Source organism: Lygodium microphyllum, chromosome 14, assembly GCF_053477565.2.
Source record: "Lygodium microphyllum isolate KBCC chromosome 14, Lygodium_microphyllum_v1.1.10, whole genome shotgun sequence".
In the NCBI taxonomy this organism is placed as follows: Eukaryota; Viridiplantae; Streptophyta; class Polypodiopsida; order Schizaeales; family Lygodiaceae; genus Lygodium; species Lygodium microphyllum.
Genome location: NC_141148.1, coordinates 139,551,037 through 139,569,087, shown reverse-complemented (window position 1 = coordinate 139,569,087; position 18,051 = coordinate 139,551,037). Strand labels below are relative to the sequence as shown.

The 18,051-nt window shown below is 38.5% G+C and overlaps 1 protein-coding gene across 4 annotated transcripts in view; it reads right to left on the bottom strand.

Annotated features, from left to right (window-relative positions):
* Positions 1–15,938, bottom strand: part of LOC148026165 (putative serine protease EDA2) — a 61,145-nt gene extending 45,207 nt beyond the window's left edge. For 2 of the 4 annotated variants that reach the window (XM_087692201.1, XM_087692203.1), the window contains exons 1-3: positions 15,655–15,938; positions 11,021–11,149; positions 10,032–10,187 (exon numbers count right to left, since the gene is read on the bottom strand). In XM_087692201.1, the coding sequence (XP_087548327.1) occupies positions 10,032–10,187; positions 11,021–11,149; positions 15,655–15,858 (489 nt within the window). In that variant the 5' untranslated portion in view covers positions 15,859–15,938. The remainder of the gene's footprint in view (positions 1–10,031; positions 10,188–11,020; positions 11,150–15,654) is intronic. The other 2 variants (XM_087692202.1, XM_087692204.1) reach the window with 2 other exon arrangements.
* Between the last annotated feature and the right edge of the window lie 2,113 nt (positions 15,939–18,051).

Genomic DNA, 18,051 nt, shown 5'->3' with positions numbered 1-18,051 from the left:
CTTCTCAATCACACCCTCTATCAGCATGAGCTTCGACATATAGAATGACATAATGATATGGTCACCAACCACCGCCAAATGATGTCCAATTTTGATGAAGCAATCGAGCACATGGCTCTCTCAAACTCAAAGACTCACCAGACCTTGGAGCAGTTCACTACTCTCGTTGCTCAATTAGTGACCGCTTCATCCCAAGAGAAGACCAATGACTCCATGCATGAGTCTAGGCGTCCTCCACATCAGGAACCGTTGCATGGTCCATAAGGTATACTTGGTGCTAAGGGAATTTCCCCTTCTACCTATGAGATCGTTGAACCCTCTCATGCGCATGATGAGCCCCTATTGAATTCCCTCATCCACCATGCATCCAACATCCATTTGAGGCCTTCTCCCACCCTTGGTTAGATTTCCCCCACTCTCCCTAGGAGCCCCCATGCACCCCATATGAATCAGCCCCATCAAGGAAAATATGGTACAAATGGCCAGCCTGGAAATCATGGACAGCTTGGTTATAATGGACAACATGGGCTTAATGCACCACAAGGGATGTATGGATAGCAAGGCATGTATGGCCACCACGGGATGTATGGACAGCAAGGATTTCATGGGCAGCATGGCCCCACTGATCTGCATGACAAGGTCATCCTAACAAAGTACGATGGGCAATCCCCCTCACCATCTGACTTGGAAGAATGGACGTCCAAGTTGGAGTCCTACTTCAATATCTACCCCCGCACTGACGATCAAATAATACTTTTTGCTTCTCTCCACTTGGAAGGATTTGGCCACACATAGTGGCGCTATATCAATCGCGAGAATCAACATTTCATTGACTCGAAAGATTTTAAAATGTATATGGTCCAATTTTTTGTGTCCCCTGTGGAAAAAGAGCGGTTGGCAATACGATGATATACTCTTGACCAACGTAACCTCACTGTATGTGAATACAAAAATCAATCCATGAACTTGACTATGTATGTGGAGAGCATTAGCAATGATACTAAATTGCACAAGTATATCTATGGATTGGAACCAAGCCTATCAGTAGATGTCATGGCCCAAAAACCTACCACACTATTTGATGCAATTGAACTAGCTAAGAGATATGCAAGAAAGTATCGTAAGAATGAACATTTTTAGAAAGGTTTTGGACAGTCTTGCACTCCTTCACAATCAGCCCCATATGGGGGTGGTTTTCGAGGTACTTCTATGCCTAATAACAGTCCCAAAGTACCCACTTACCCTGCCTTCCACGCTGAAAGAAAAAGAGGCACTTTTGGGACAGCATCAGGCTCTAATGCTAATAATAGGTATGCTAAAAATAAACAGTCCACTACATCACCTTCCCATAGATCCAGTAATAGCCAACGGTTCATCTCCCTAGATGTTGTAAAGGAACGGAAGGAAAAGAGCCTATGCTTTAAGTGTGGAGATAAGTACACGGTTGATCATGCCTCCAAATGCCCGTACAAGACAGCTAAGGTTAAAGTTCATAGCATGTATGTCATGGAAGATTGGCACACTAAGGAGGATGACCTACCCATTGACCAGGCTGAGCCTATGGAAGATGTTGATCATGAGCAATTCTATGACCTCAAGAATGGGTTTCCCTTTGACCCAGGTGGTGCTCCATCACAGATACTTGATTTAGCATCCCACCCACCTCCCACTTCCCTTTTCTTGATCTCCTTGGCTGCTTGGATGGGTTCTCGTAGCCCTAGCACCCTTCGTATTCAAGGCAGTATCAATGGAAAGCATGTTTTTATCCTCGTGGATAGTGGAAGCACTCACAGTTTTGTCAATAAATCGGTTATTGATCGGTTGAAATGCACCCCTATGGAATTACACCACCCCTTGAAGGTCCAAGTAGCAAATGGAGAAGAAGAAATTAGCACACATGTATGTCCTGCAATTCCCTTATGCTTGGCTGAAAATTATGTGGCCCTGGTTTATCTAATTGCCCTAGATATGGGCCCCATTGACGTTGTCTTGGGCTATGATTGGCTGAAAATTTTGGGAAAGATTGCTATGGACTTCTCTCAGCTTTACATGGAGTTTATGATGCATGGACTGCCTATCCACCTAGAGGGATTCAAGATCATGCTGATTTTTACCTCATTATAGCAAAGCAACTGAAACGGGAGTTTAAAAAATACTCACAAATCTTTGTGTTTTGCAATTAAATAAGGACAATTCTGATCATCCGTCTTCAGTATCTAATGATTCAACCTTGCAAGCCTTAGTTGAGGAATACAGTGACCTATTTCAGATGCCTACATCCCTTCCCTCCAAGAGACAAGTGGACCACCCATTTGACCTAGTGCCCCATTCCAAGCCAGAAAATAAACCCCCCTATAGAGTGTGAGCGTGAAGAGGTTGCAAAGCAAATCAAGGAGTTGTTAGAGATGGGTTTCATTGAACTGAGTTCTTCCCCTTATGCATCCCCTATCCTCTTAGTCAAAAAGAAAGATGGCTCCTTTTGCATGTGCATTGACTACAGAGACTTGAACAAAATTACAGTGAAGAACCACTACCCCATCCCACGGATTGATGATTTGCAACATGAGTTGAAAGGGGCATGCTTTTTCAGTAAGATTGACTTGTACTCTGGCTACCATCAAATTTGTATGCGGGTAGGAGATGAGGTCAAAACAGCCTTTAGGACTGATCATGGACTCTATCATTTTCTAGTGATGCCTTTTGGTTTGACTAATTCCCCCGCCACCTTTCAAAGCCTCATGAATAAAATCCTACAGCCCTTTCTATTCAAGTTTGTGCTTGTTTTCTTTGATGACATCCTCATTTACAGCAAGTCATCCATGGAGCACTTGACACACGTTCGGAGGGTGTTTGACATTTTGAGAGAGCATTGACTCTTTGCAAAGGAAAGCAAATGTATATTCATGCAGACATCTATACAGTACTTGGGACACATTGTGAGCAAAAATGGTATATAGGGCGGCCCAAAGAAGGTGCAATATGTTAGAGACTAGCCCACTCCCTCCACCACCACTTCTTTGCGTCGCTTCCTTGGTCTCTCTTCATTCTATAGATGCTTCATTAAGCACTATGCCACCATTGCAGCACCTTTAACTGATTGCTTGAAAAAGGAGTCATTCTTTTGGGATGTCACTGCGGATCATAGCTTCAAACAGTTAAAGGATGCACTTACTTCAGTCCCCCATCCTTGTTTTCCCTGACTTCTCTAAGCTATTTACCATTCATTGTGATGCCAATGGCCAGGATATTGGTGCAGTATTGTTGCAAGAGCATAGTGTGATTGCATTTGAGAGCTGCAAGCTTGATGAGAAAGAGATACAAATGAATGTATATGACCACGAGATGTTGACCATTCTCCATGCCATCAAGAAATGGCACCACTATTTGTATGGGAGCCGCTTCCAAGTAAAAAGCAACCACCAAGTCCTCCAGTACTTCTTGACTCAGTCTACTTTGACTCCTAAGCAAAGGCGATGGGTGGCAACCTTACAGAACTATGAGTTTGATATTTTACACACTCGGAGTAAGGATAATATTGTGACTGATTCACTCTCTCGAATGTGGGCATGCAGAGTGTCCTCTATCTCAGAATTTCACAATGATTGGGTTGAAGAGCTTCAAGAGACTTACTTGTTAGATGATTACTTCAGCCACACATTTTAGAAATTACAGCATGGGGTCATGGCTAAAAACTCTCCATATATGCTCAAGCATGGCCTTATTTGGTCCCATGGTGAGATTGTCATCCCCCACACTTCCCCCTTCATATAGAAGATCATGGAAGAGATGCATTCTTGCCCCACTACCGGTCACTTGGGTGTTTTCAAAACATATGATAGGATTGCCAAGAGCACTGGAAAGGCTTATGGAGGGATGTCAAGGACTTTGTGACCAAATGTGTTCCATGCCAATAGAACAAGGATAGTACACTCAGGCCCGCTGGCCTCTTGTAGCCTCTTCCTATCCCTGAAGGGAAATGGACTCACATCACAATGGACTTTATCACTGGACTTCTTGCGACTAAGAAAGGGTGGAACAGTATCTATGTGGCCATTGATTGCCTCACCAAAGCTGCCCACTTTATCCCCACTAAGATCCAATACACTTCCTCTTAGGTGGCCACTCGGTTTATGGAAAATGTCTTCAAGTTGCATGGCTTGCCACAGGTCATAGTACATGATCAGGATGCAAAGTTTATGAGTAAAAACTTCTGGCAGACAATTTTCACCTCCATGGGGACCAAGCTTGCTCCATCCACTGCATACCACCCTCAAAATAGTGGCCAGACTAAAAGAGTGAACAAATGGCTTGAGACATATTTGAGGCACTTTTGCCATGATGTAGAGCACAGTTGGGATGCGTGGCTTCACTTGGCTGAGTTTGCATATAATAACTCCACACACTTTAGCATTGGGGTTTCCCCTTTTGAGGCTTTATATGGGTATAAGGTTCCCCTACCCACAATCTTATTTAATGATAAGATCAATCCTCAAAGTCAGACTGAGTTGGATCACGTGCAAGCTTTACTTCAGCAATGAAAACTGAACCTTCAAAAGGCCCAAACACACATGAAACTCTATGTTGATGAGAAACAAAGGCATTTGGAATTCCAAGAAGGGGAATTGGTCCTTTTGAAAGTACCTAAGTCCCGCTACTCGACTCTCAAAGAGGGCAGTAGTAACAAGCTGGCCCACCGCTTCTATGGCCCATACTAAATCCTGAAGAGAGTTGGTGACTTAGCCTACCCCTTAGAACCCCCCCCTACCACCAAAATCCACAATGTGTTTCATGTCAGCCAGCTGAAACCCTTTGTAGGCTCCTCAGTGGACTATGTGGAAGAACTTTTTCCCGTATAGATGAAGAAGGCATCACTCAGTATATCCCTGAAGCAATCATTGGGCAGCAAGATAAGCACTTACGGTCCCAATCCATTAAAGAATACCTCATTAAATGGAAAGGCCTACCCTTGGAAGAAGCCTCTTAGCACCTAGCAACCATCATCAATGAGTTTCCCTACCTCCGTGAGGCCCAACAATTGGAGGACTAGCCGGTCATGCCCCAATTGACTACCCTTTGCTTGCAGACTGCACACTGTTTTAGAATAGTTTTGTACTTACTCAAATCTTAGGCATGTGCATTCTACATATGCTGAAATTACTCGTCATAAGCTCCATTTCGACATGTGGTATACCCTATTTGGAGCAGCTATCAAAAGTTATGACCTGTTTACTTCAGTAGACTGGTCCTGGACTGCATGCTATCCCTAGTCTCTACCCACCCAATTTTCATTGTCAAAGGGCTCAGAGTAGTACTCTACAACCCTCCCTTAGCCCACCCATCAGTCCCCTCTATTTCTCTTTGTTTTTGTGGGCAAAAACCTTCCGAGTGGGGATGGATTGTAACAAGCGAGCGAGATACACACCGACTAGGGTTTAGACACCCAGTCACACTGATCACTGTATATAAGGTGTAAGAGCCCCAGATTAGGGGAACCAGTTAGTATCAAGATCGTACTCTTCACCTTCATCTCCAACTTCCATGGCTTCCTCCTTCCTTCTCTCATCTTTTCTCTTTCTCTCTCTTCTTCTAGCCTTCTTCATTCTTCTTCTTGCTCTCTTTCTCTCTCCTCAGCTCTTCTTCTTTGTCCTCTCAGAGCTTCTTTCATTACACTTTTGACCTATAGGGGGAGCTCATTCTTATTAAGAGGAAAATTTGGGGACGAAGAAGAAGCTAAACTAGAAATGGAAAATTAAATTTTTATGTATTTTGATGGATTGTATCGAAAAGCACATCAAGCATCATCAAGTGGAATTGTGGTTTATGATCCATAAGGAAATTTGATTAGAAAGGAAACTATTAAAATTGAGGCAACCAATAACATGAAGCTAAATAGGCAACTTTGCATGCAACTATTCACTCTGTCAAGAATGGGAATTTGAAGATTGAGGATTAGAGGTGATGCTCTATTGTTAGTAAAGCAAATTCTCAAAGTATCACAAATCAAGAATCCCAAACTTAAGAGAACGTGTAATAAAATCTTGAGAGATTTAAATCATTTTGAAGCCTAGAGTTTGGAACACATGGCCAAAGAAGAAAATCAGGAAGCTCATAATGCTCCCAAGTTACAATCTATCAAGTGTTTGCTATTAGAGTAGATTTTCCTTTGTATAGAGGAAGGGAAACACTTGAGTTGAAAGAAGAATTTCTTTTGACTGGAAAAGTAACATCCAGTATTCCTATTAAAGAAAAAAATTATGGGTTCTTGAGAAGAGCTAGAAGGTATAAATTAGTGAATGACATATATCATATTCTTGAATGTAACCATGAGGGAGCCTGTGGAGGAAATTATGCCTACAAAATTACACTTCAAAAAACTTTTATTGAAGGATATATGTGGCCAAGTTTTCTTAAAGATGTAAATCATCGGTGCAGATCATGTCATGAATGTCAAAGAATGAGCAAAATAATTCTAAAACCAAAAACAAGAAAGACAATTCTGGCTTATGACATTTTTGAAAAATGGAGAATACATGCAATTGGTTCTTTATCTCATACATCAAGTGAAAATATTTATATTTTGACTGTAGTTGATTATCTCTCCCGTTGGGCAAAAGCCAAAGCTTTTAAGAATATAAGAGCCACTAGTGTGGGAAGTTTTATATATGAGGATATATGTTGCAAGTTTGGAACACCTTTAGAAACTTTATTAGATAAGGGACTTGGTTCAAAGGAGAATTGATAGATTATCTTTGTGAGAAAATGAAGATAACAAAATGATTCGCTTTGCCTTATTATCCTCAATGCAATGATTATGAATGAGAGAAATGGTGAGCTATTTTGAATTTCATCAAAGATGACTAATGACCGTTGTCCTCAAACATGGGATATTGAGCTTGCGAGTGCACTATGGATTTACCATTTATCTAAGAACGTGAGTATTGGGTTTTCTCCGTATAAGATGGTTTATGGAAGAGAAGATTTATTGCTTATAGAAGTAATGAGCTAAGGATGCTTGAAAAATTGAGTGAGAGTGAGGATAAATATTATTTCAAAGAGAGATTGTTGCAATTGCAAGAAGCATAATGAAACAGGCAAGAGACATGTGATTATTATGAAAGAAGTCAAGAAAAAAACTTCAAATGTTTCATTAAAAAATAAGAAATAAAAGCATTAAAAAAGGAGATTTGATTTTAAGATATAACAATAAGTTGAATCACACTAGGACATTTTGCATGGTATCACGGCATGTATATATGAAAAATATTTTCCTATCAGAAAAAAGAGACTTGGAATTATTATTTTGGTTAATCTGGTTCTAGATGCCAATGGGATCTTGACTCTTGCAAAGGGTCACATTTATAATGATGCTCCATGGATAGCCAAAGCTAAGGATATCTCCAACATTTTTGAAAATTGAGGGTACAACGAGCTCTTCCTATTTTATGTTTTGGAAGTTACAAACAAAGGCAAAGCACAAAGGGTTCATCTAGTGTATGACAAGTGAATACACTCTCAAATGTCTCTTCTTCAAGCAGACTTAGGTCAACTTCAAGGTCCTACCTTGACAATTTTATTGGGAGGAGACAAAGTATCTTTTTGGTTTTTACCTTCACCTAAAATATCATGGGGGAGCTTGATTTTTCATATTCAAGCGAGGGTATACATCACCACTAGGATATGGGGTATCATATTATTGCAAGTACAATGACATAAGATCAAACTACATTTGTGCTAAGTATAACAAAGAAGAAATGGATAGACAAAACTCAAGAAATATTGCATGCATCAACTTTTCCAAGCACTCGTGTCAAGTTTATGAAATCATCTATTAGTGCTTTCTCTGTTTAATGATGATATCTTTGGTGATGGTGGAATAATGTCAAGAGTGGGCACTTATCTTCTTGACTCTATATATGCTAATTTGAACACATTGATTGATGAAGGAATTGTTATTTTTCAAGGACATAAGTCTAGAATCATTCTTCTAGTTGCCATTACTAAAAGCATAGAGACTTTGACAGCCTCTCTACATAGGTGTTTTATTCATGAGATAACTATGAAATCTCCAAATGAGGAACTAGCTTAGCGAGGTGGCTATGGAGGCCCAACTTATCTATAGAAGAGAAGGATACCATATTCATTTATAGCAATAGGCTATCCTGGAGGTGGCAGTCATCTAACATTGTGGCTCCCTATGTTTATTGCAGTGAGATAACTGAGGTGGTTGCGGTGTTGGAGAAGGAAGAAGAGTTAGTGTTGCGTATCTGGAGTTGGCCCACATGATAGCAAGATGGTTGTATATCATGCCACAACGTTGATTAGGAGGCCAATTCAGTGGAGATCACTCCATCTCAAAGGGGATAATGCAAGTATGGGGAAGGTGCTATTTTTTAGGGTTGGCTATGTGACTTGTGAAGAGGCTAGAGTGTTGATTATTAGGGAGATTGTTGATCACATTTAAGGAAGCCTGCTAGCCTAATTAGTGGCCATGCTTTGGAGACATGGAGCATAATATAAGACTAATATAGGGGCACGTGATTGGGGTGAAAAAGGTCACAAGTAGACATGTTGGTCAGTTTTGGACTAGTACCTTATGAATGATAATGCGGACGAGTTTGCAATAACTGTGGCACGGAGCATTGGATATCTTTGCTTGTTTACATGTTTCAAGCAAGTTGTAATAGACACAATCTATGATGGCATCAATTGGTTGTAAGAAACAAGAAATGCTCATGTTGATATGAAAGTATACTAGCAAAGTTCAAGACTATAGAGCTGGTGATAGGGTGCAACTTGTGTTGGAAAGACTCCATCTCCTATATCTCATTCTCCTTGCAATATGTAGACCACCAACCAACAACTAAATAATCTAATCATGTAATTACATTATTAAGATTTTAAAAAGAGAAAAAAAAAATAAAAAGAGAGAAAAGAAATAATGCTTTTCATTAGAAACACAAAAGCATTAAGATTTTCTTGTGTTTGAGGGAAGGAGGAAACTATATAAACCCTCAACGTTGAGAAGTAGGGACCCATCGGATGTATGAAAACTTGCCTCCTATGTAAGAAGAGAGGAGAGTCATACTTAATATAATTTGGATACTGAAAGCTTTTATTGTGGAAGAGCTTCAAGGATTGAGGAGTAGATTGCTTGTGGTTTCTCAAACTTTGAAAATTGAGATAAAGAAGTTTATTGGTTGTTTTCTTACTCAACATCTTATGTGTTCTGTAGATACAAGATAAGTCTTTCACTTTGCTCGAGTTTGGAAAATATTGTGAGTTCCAAACTTTGACAAAGTCATTCAATTTTTCAGCACTCCTTTCTTTCGTGTTTTTGGGGTTGTGAGTGAGGTTTGTCCTTTTCACTGCTAGTGAAACATTGTCTGTGCATGTATGCATGATATATGTGTGTATGTATGTTTGTTTGGTCTCATAATCTCATCATTTTTCTCTCCTCTCTCCTTTTGACAATAATTACCCCTCTTTCTCCATGCACAATCTTGGTTTCAAATGTGTTGAAATGCTCTCTTATTAATAATGCATTATGTTAGACCAGAATTAAAGGCTTTGTGTGATAACTTAGCATGTGTATTTTTGAAACATATGCCTACAAAAAAAATGTAAGTTGACTTAGCATGCTATATATAAACCTTAATAATACCTATTTCATTGTCATTAATTTTAATATGACATTTTTACTATGTGTTATGTGTCTATTTGATAATTAGTGCACAAAATCTATTGTTCAAAAAAGTAATTGGTATGTATAAGCTTGAGAAAGTTGATTCATAATCTATTAGAACTCCCAAATATAAGAAAATTGAACCAATAATTGTGTATTGTAGTGAATGTGAAATTTAGACTATATTCTCTATCGTATTCTAGTTAGTTACATATGTTTCTAGTGTGGCAAATATATATTATCCTCATGATTAGTTGGAAAATTTTCGTAATTGAAAATTTTCCAAGGGTAAATTGTAAGAGTTATAATATTATATTAGAGTATACTAAGAGACCAAAACATAGTGTACCTGATAATATTTACGAAAAGTTGCTAGGTCAAACAATGCTTGTCTTGAGGTAAGATATTTGAGGCTTTCTGTTGCAAAATCGTTAGTTGGTATACTTTCTCCATAATATCGATGTTCTAATGTAACAATTGCTGCTCCCACATCTTTTGCTAGAACCTGGAGACAAACGTGTGATTATCAATGAAATCCCTTGTCCAATTATATCACTTCCTTTAATTTTTTTCTTAAAAACATGATCATTGTTTACTAATGACATATTTTAAATGAATGATCCCTTGTCTAGTTATATCACTTGCTTAAATTTTTTTCTTGAAATAGTGACCATTTTCTATCAATGATATATTTCACATTAATGATCCTTAAAGTACATATCCATGCAAGACCATGCTACCTATAATAATACCATATTACAGAATCTGGGAATCTCCCAGGTTTCACTTTCAAATAAGGAGAAAAGATTTGACCAAATGGCTAACTCGTAACCCCATATTTGAGGGTGGGACTTGGGGGGATTGTTTATATAGTATCTATGGAAAATGTCACATTCAAGTGAGGGGATAATATTTGACCATGTGTCCAAATATTAATCACATTAGGAATTCTCAAACTTTATGAAAATTCCCGAATTCCTAAATATGTGGTTAGATAGCATATTACTGTCCCATTAAAAAGATCTCTAAAGTGTAACATAAGACCCCAAACACCCCATCATGCATGCCTACATTGTGGACTCTAGAATAAGCATGCATGAGTGTGCCACCCATGCAAGAAGACTATACATTAAACCATTCTAGTATACAAGTTGCCGTTAGCATAATGAATTAAGGGGTATTGCAAACTTTCACATGTTGATTTAGTGTGAACTCCAATGTTGATTCCAAGTGAATGTGTAAGCATGGCCATTTATGTAGTTATTAAAAATTTGTGTAACATGTCATTAATTCACACATTGTTTATTAGGGAAGTGGCAACCAAATAGAGTTTCATACCGCATAGTAATCATTCCAAATTCCACTGCATTCGGCTTCACCACAAATTTCCAAAAAAATTGGTCCTTTTGGGTCCTTGAAATAGTCAGTGAACTCATAATAGCGTTGTGGGAACACTTTGCTAATGGCCTGATATCTCCAAAAAAAAACATCAATTTGATTAATTATGCACACAAGATCATACACATATTTGAAGCACAAAATATTGTGAGATGTAAGGAGGTCTTTAAAGAAAACTTTGATAAAAAATTTACCTACATTGAATAATGTGCATGCATCAACACAAATAGTCTTATTGTTGCACTTCAATAAATTCTATAAGTGTTTGAGACTACAAGATCTCTCCATGTATTTAATAGTGATCTTAGGCAAGAACAAAGCATAGTTCAAACCCTCAATGTGTTCGTGTTTGTGGAAAAGAAAAGAAAATTAGATGATGATAGACTATTTTAATAAGGTAGGAATTGAGATCAAAGTAAACCTAGAGTAGGCACCATAGGCGCTAGAGTATGGCTAGTGTCAAATTAAGAATTTAGACATTAATCCTTGCAAGGAGCATTTTGAAAATGGTAGAAGTTTAAGCCATGTATTTCTCTTGAATCAATGGTTTGCATAATCAAAAGTGTACTTTTTTTTGCCAAAATATACCACATAATGTAGCATTTTGTATGATAAGATGGCTGTAAAATGTCTCTTGTTTGGATTTGTAAATTCAAGAATCTTGATAGAGGAAATTTGAGGTGAAATTTGATGCCTAATAGCCTAAGAGTGTTATACAAAATCATGGCATATTAAAGGAAGTATGTCAAGCCCTTAAAGGGAATTGTGAGGTTGGAGGTATGATTCTTTCTCTTTGAGAAAGACTTATGTGATGGATTGAAGAAGGATTGTTGCATGGATAATGAATGTGCTAACTAGGACAAGTGCTTGTGCATCGAGGTTTGATAAAAGAATGAAGGCAATGACTTAAAGGAACCTCTTCAATTTGACAAAATAGATTTTCTTTGAGTTTCCAAAGTTCCATAAATCTAGTCCATAAATAGACATTCTAATGTTTATGAGCTCAAGTAACACCTATTACCCATGCTTAGTTACCCACTATGGAAGAGGCCCCACTTGGCATGTACAATGACTAGCACAATCTAACATATGACCAATTCTACATGAGATAGCATGATGATCCCCTCTTCCAAGCATCTTACTAAGCCACAAACTTGGATGAGTTCTTTGACTTAGATCATGACCATCTCTCTTAACTTATTTGTAGTACCTCCCATTAGAAGTGTCCCAATGTCAACCCTCGAGGTAAGGGGGGGGGTTGTTCAACCAAATAAAATAATAAAAATGGACATTGCTTGTTACCTAGCTACATGCATTTCTCATGGTCTTGTTATAGTGTGGCTAGTAACCTTAGATGATGACCTAATAGGTCCCAATTTCAACATCAAATGATGTCCAACAATGGCCAAATATCTAAAGACAAACCATAGAGGGAATTGGCACATTGTTAGCCTAGCTATGTGCATGTGTAGAGTCATTACTATGCTAACTTCTTGTTTGGAGGCCTTGTCATGGCACAACTTTTCCCACCAAACTACTTGAGGTGAGATGCGGAGGGGGGTGGATTCATTGATCTACAAAAAAATGTTCAATGGAATCAATGTTGGTCGCATGCCAAAAAAGCATGCATGCAATGCTCTATTTAGTATATCAATTTGTGGCTTGCTTTATAAGCTTTAGCCATGACTTTTTGCATAGACATCCTTTGTCCTCTCCTATTTCAATATGCGCTATCAAAGCTTCCTAATAGAAGCGCATAGCTAGGAAGCATAAGTTATCTACCGTAATCATTTGCAACAACAATCAAAATTTTTAATTCTCCATATTCTTTGTTCATCACTTGCTTATAGATTCATGTGCTCTACTATCTTCTATTTTCTTACAAAAGAATTAGCAGCATCTATGAACCACATTGTTTAGTACCTATGTGATTGTCCTTTGTTAGTAAAGAGTTTCTAGCAAGACAATTGTAGCATTTGCATATGATAATAAAAGGAGGAATCATATATTTTTTGTAGGTATTTCAAGGATCAAGAGCATAGCTTTTGTTTGAACATTTATGTAGGGAAAGAAATGCATGGCCCAAAGAAAACCAAATAGAGTTAATCTAGGCGTGGCATAGCAACTAGTGTTGTTTGACCAACAAGGTCAATCAATGCATGGTTTAACTATTCACAAAGGGGGTATGAGGTTTCAATCCCCTGCTTTGCCTCAAGCAATCCTCAATGTTTTTTATTATGAAGAATTAATCACTGGATGGTTTTTTTAAAGATGTCTCAATATTGGGCTCTTCTTAGGGACTCTGATCAGTTTGGTTTGTTCTTCTTCATTTTAACTTTTCAAGTAAATTGTGTGAGCAATTTTTGGTCAGCATTGAGTGTTGCAAATTATTTTAATTTTTCATTTTATTAGTAGGCAAGTATTTTAATCCATGACTCGAGAGTATGTTGCATTTAGAATTACTTGCTCTAGTGTAAGAGAGTAAATTATAGCCTTTTCTACATGTTATTGTTAGCATTACTCTTTCAATTCCATTGCTCATTCATTTTCATTCACCTAAATATCTTGATGTTTTAGTTGTTTGAGTGCAACTAATAATCTCATGACATCAGAAAAGAGATTAGAGTGTAATTGCCCTGCATGTTAATTTGTATGTGATGCATCCATTACTTTGGAGCATACATTTATCAAGGCATCCCCATGTATTTATTTTGTGCTAACCCTAGCATAGTTGGCTATTATTCTTTTATGTAACCATGAGGCAAAAAAATCAATTAATTAAGGTGCCATGAAAACATTCATTAGATCATTTACATTTTAACTATTAGATACATCTCCTAAAAAATGAGAGTTATTCTTTGCTAGAAAAACAAGAGCCACTACATGCCGAGTTTGATGGTGTTATTTGTTTAGGATGGTTATTTTTTAAAGATAGAAATACACCCAAATACATCCATAGAGGAGTGGTCCTCTCTATGCATGGGGAAAAATTGTGCTCAATTTTGTAATGTGCTCTTTGCCTTTTCAATCTTTGGTTCATTTTATTGTCTTTTGAAATTTAATGAGAGAGGGATAGAGTTAGCTACATCTTGCATGTTAGCTATCTAACTTGCTTAGTAATTTCCTACAAGGTAATTACTTAATCAATCCATGTAAAGCTACAAGGTGGACACCCTCAAATACTCTTCTCTATGCCTTTTGGTATTTTCATGGGACTAGGTTCCTAGAAACCTTTGTTTTTCTTTCAAAGCCTTAGGGTCTTCGTAGAAAACTTAAGAAAGCAAAAGTATTTTCAATGGGAGTTGAATCACCTAAAGTATAGACTCACAAGTAAATGAGCATGCTTAGATACCATGAAACCCCTAGGTTTGGTAGTGTCCCTTTGAAAGTAAGAAGTTTGCAAAGAGTTCACATGGGTTCTAGGAAGGGTAAAGAAGGAAGCCCTATCATAATGAAAGAGGTCTCTTTCAATCACAAGAAGAGGAAGTAATACCTCCTAGGCTTTAAGCAGCTTGCTCATTATAAATCAGAAGCTTTAACCTTTTGTTTATCTTCAAGTATTCCTAAGAAAATATATTCATGCTTATGCATGCCAACAAATGGCATTATGAATTTTTTTAAATAGATACAATCTATGGAATGGAATGGTGCATGGTGGATTGCTCATGGTATCCACTCCCTCATCCACTCAAGCCATTAGCTGACAGTTGATGGTTCGTGTTCTAGGCATGATCACATCTCTCACTTTTGTGAGACTTGAATGTATCAAGTTAAGTGAGGAGTTCAAATACCCAATTGGGCCATAGTTTATGCTTTACGTTCTAGGTGCTTAACCCATGTATGCATTCTAAGCATGTTTTCTAAAATAGAGCACATATTTTTTAATTATTGTAGTCTATACAAAAAGGAGAGAGCACATAGTTTTATTGTTAATATACTATACATCGAAAAAAGAAGCACTTTTTGCATATTAAAGCCTTTAGTTTTTAAACACATTTGTACAATTGACTTGCAACATAATATTTGTCGAGGGTTATTCAATGTACAAATGCAAATAACTGTTGGCATAATCCCTCATGGAAAAAGGATCTCCTTTGCCTTATTTTCCCAACCCAAGTTTTCGACAAAAAGCCTCTATTGTGTAAGCACAATACACAACTGACTTGCAATGTAATCTTTCTTAGGGTTTTTTCAAAGCCCAAACACAAAAGAAGTGTTGACATGTTCCCTTGTCTAAAATAACCTCATTTGCCTTTGTTTTCCTAGCCCAACATCATGAGCTTATGCTGTCTAGGTAGCTTGATGTGCTTGGGGCATGTGGGATAACGAGCAAGGTATATGGTACCTCTACTTCCAAACATAGGTATATGGTACCTCTACTTCTAAACCTACTAGGTATATCCATATACCTTTGCGACTAGAGAAGCCCATAGTTTTGCACCTAGTCTATGGTGCAAAAGAAGGAAGATCATGATGCTGGTGCTCCTCTCCATTGAACAAGCCTTGCATGGGGAAGATGTGTAAAACTTAGAATCTTCTAAGTTAAATTAGAGAAGGGAAAGAAGGGAGAGGACCTGGGGATTGAAGTGGTCCACAATTTGGTTGAACCATAGAGGTTGGTTTGTTAGCAATAGCGAGCTGTCCCGGCTCTTTTCGGCGAGGTGGAGCCTTGTGACGTGGTGATGGATGAGGGCATGGGAGGTGGGGAGCTGGGTGGCCAAGAGCCACAACAGCGACATCATCAAGGGCAACAGACAGGCTGCATGGCAAGGAGGCATAGTTGATGGTGCTGAGGAGAGAGCGAGAGCGAGAGCGAGAGAGAGAAGAAGAAGAAGAAGAGGTTAGAGCTCTCTCTCTCTCTCTCTCTCTGGCGACTGACTCACTCACCACTGCGCGCTCCTGGTCTCTTAAGCTCAGCTTTGCTCTCTCGGCGGGGGCGATGCTTCCGAGGAAAGAAACACGAGGGTGCCGTCCTTTCCTTGGCTTTTGCCCTCGTTTGCCGCCCGATCCGATCCCGTCTCATTTGTGGGCGTCGCCTGTTCTTTACGTCCGACATGCTCAAATTTATCCACAGCCTCCAGATCCCGTCATTTCTGGACGTCCCCCGCCGTTCTTTCCGCTGGACACGCTCAAAAATTTGTGGACGTTACTTACATTGCCGTCCTTTCAAAAAATAAGAACAAGGTAATAGACCACAAGGACCCCCTTAATGAAGACGATAGAGTAGGTTCACTATCTTAGTGAAGGTGGATGAAACTTATATAGGATGCAAGCACCAATTTATAAAAAACAGATGCCAATCACGTGACATTTTGTGGGTAATGATGAGGGATAATGATGTGTAAAATCTGGGAGCAATGGTATAACACGAATGAATCATTGCCTTCGTGCTTTACTTGATGTGGCACTGTATCACAGCCTCCTAACATTGGCACGTATCTAGGCTCCTTCTCATAACCTTTTGATGGCCTTTTCTTTTTGATGCACGTATCTATGCATCAATCAATTCATGCAAAGTTACATGTCATTTTACTGACTCCTCTACCCTGTAAACATGATGAGTATCTTAAGTAACAACGTGATGTGCCTAACTAGTGAACCCTCAATAGCACAATAGTCCATCAAGGGATGCATCTAGGCAGCTCCATTGAAAATTCCCAAGGAATATCCAAACTTTTTGATATAGAATCACTTGAGTCTACTCTCAATGGGGAAGCTTCACCTCACCCTAGAAGGTCGACCTGGAAAAAGGGTCCCAATTAACTTCTAAGGTCTCCTAACAAAGGTTCTAGTACCGATTTTAGGTAACCACTTATGTAGCAAGACATCACAACCTAAAGTAAACTACTGACACACTTGGTTCAAAGAGAGTGAGAAATGAGAAGGAGGTAGATGTGTTAACCCCTCTTCTCATAGTGTAGAGTCTCACTCCAATCCCATGGAACAACACTAAGTAATCTCTTGGGTAATGCTCTAAGATAGTCAAATATCTAGCTCTTCTTAAATTTTTCCTAATCTAACATTTCGTTGGGAAACCTCTCGACAAATGGAGACCATCTTATCATAGGATAAACCCATCCAGATTTCACCAACGTGCTTTCGTCGAAGACATTATTTTAGTTATCTAATTAATCCTACCATAACTAAGTTAGACACATTATAAAATGTTCCTTATTTAACCGATTAGACCACATTCTTTGACGTAATATTAGAAGAAACATAAATATAAGTTAACACAAACTTTGAGAAAACATGGATTCTTATTCCAAGAAAAATGGTGTACAATTTTTGCTTTATTCCATCAATTCCGAGTTTGTAAATTGGACTTCATCCATAGGCAAATCGCTAACCTACCCTCGGCTATCATTGGAGGCAAGGGCTTCTGTGTGACTTATCCCAAGCTTGTAGTTGGATTAGACTAGTCCTAGAATACATCTAGTATACCTTAGGAATTATGGCTAGAACACCCTTGGATACTTGGTGCCTCCTAGCTAACTACAAGTCTCTATGAAGGGACCCCTCACATTCGGAGTCTGTCCTAGCATTCAAAGTAGACAAATTTTGGCTCCTTAATAAAAGAGCACAATGGAAAACTAACATTGGGAAGATCAAGTATGTTGCTCAAAATCAACCTATGTTGCCATACTATGAATTAGAATACACACACAATCAAACATTTACATGCAATGCATCAAGTATTCATTTGCAAATACAAATATGTGCATAGAATCTATCTAAGTGCCTTTGCTCTCTAGTATGGGGGATCTACCCAAGTATTCAGGTTATCATAGACTTGAACTAGGCCTTATCCTATTCTTCTTGGAAGGGAACAAATCCTTTTGGAATCATTATGTCATTCTTAGTTTGGTCTACACCGTCCCTTAGAACTTTATTTTTTTGTAAGTTCTAACCTTGTTGAGGTCTTAGGTCTTTGTCAACCTTAGTCTCTAATTTCCAACTTAGATCAACTC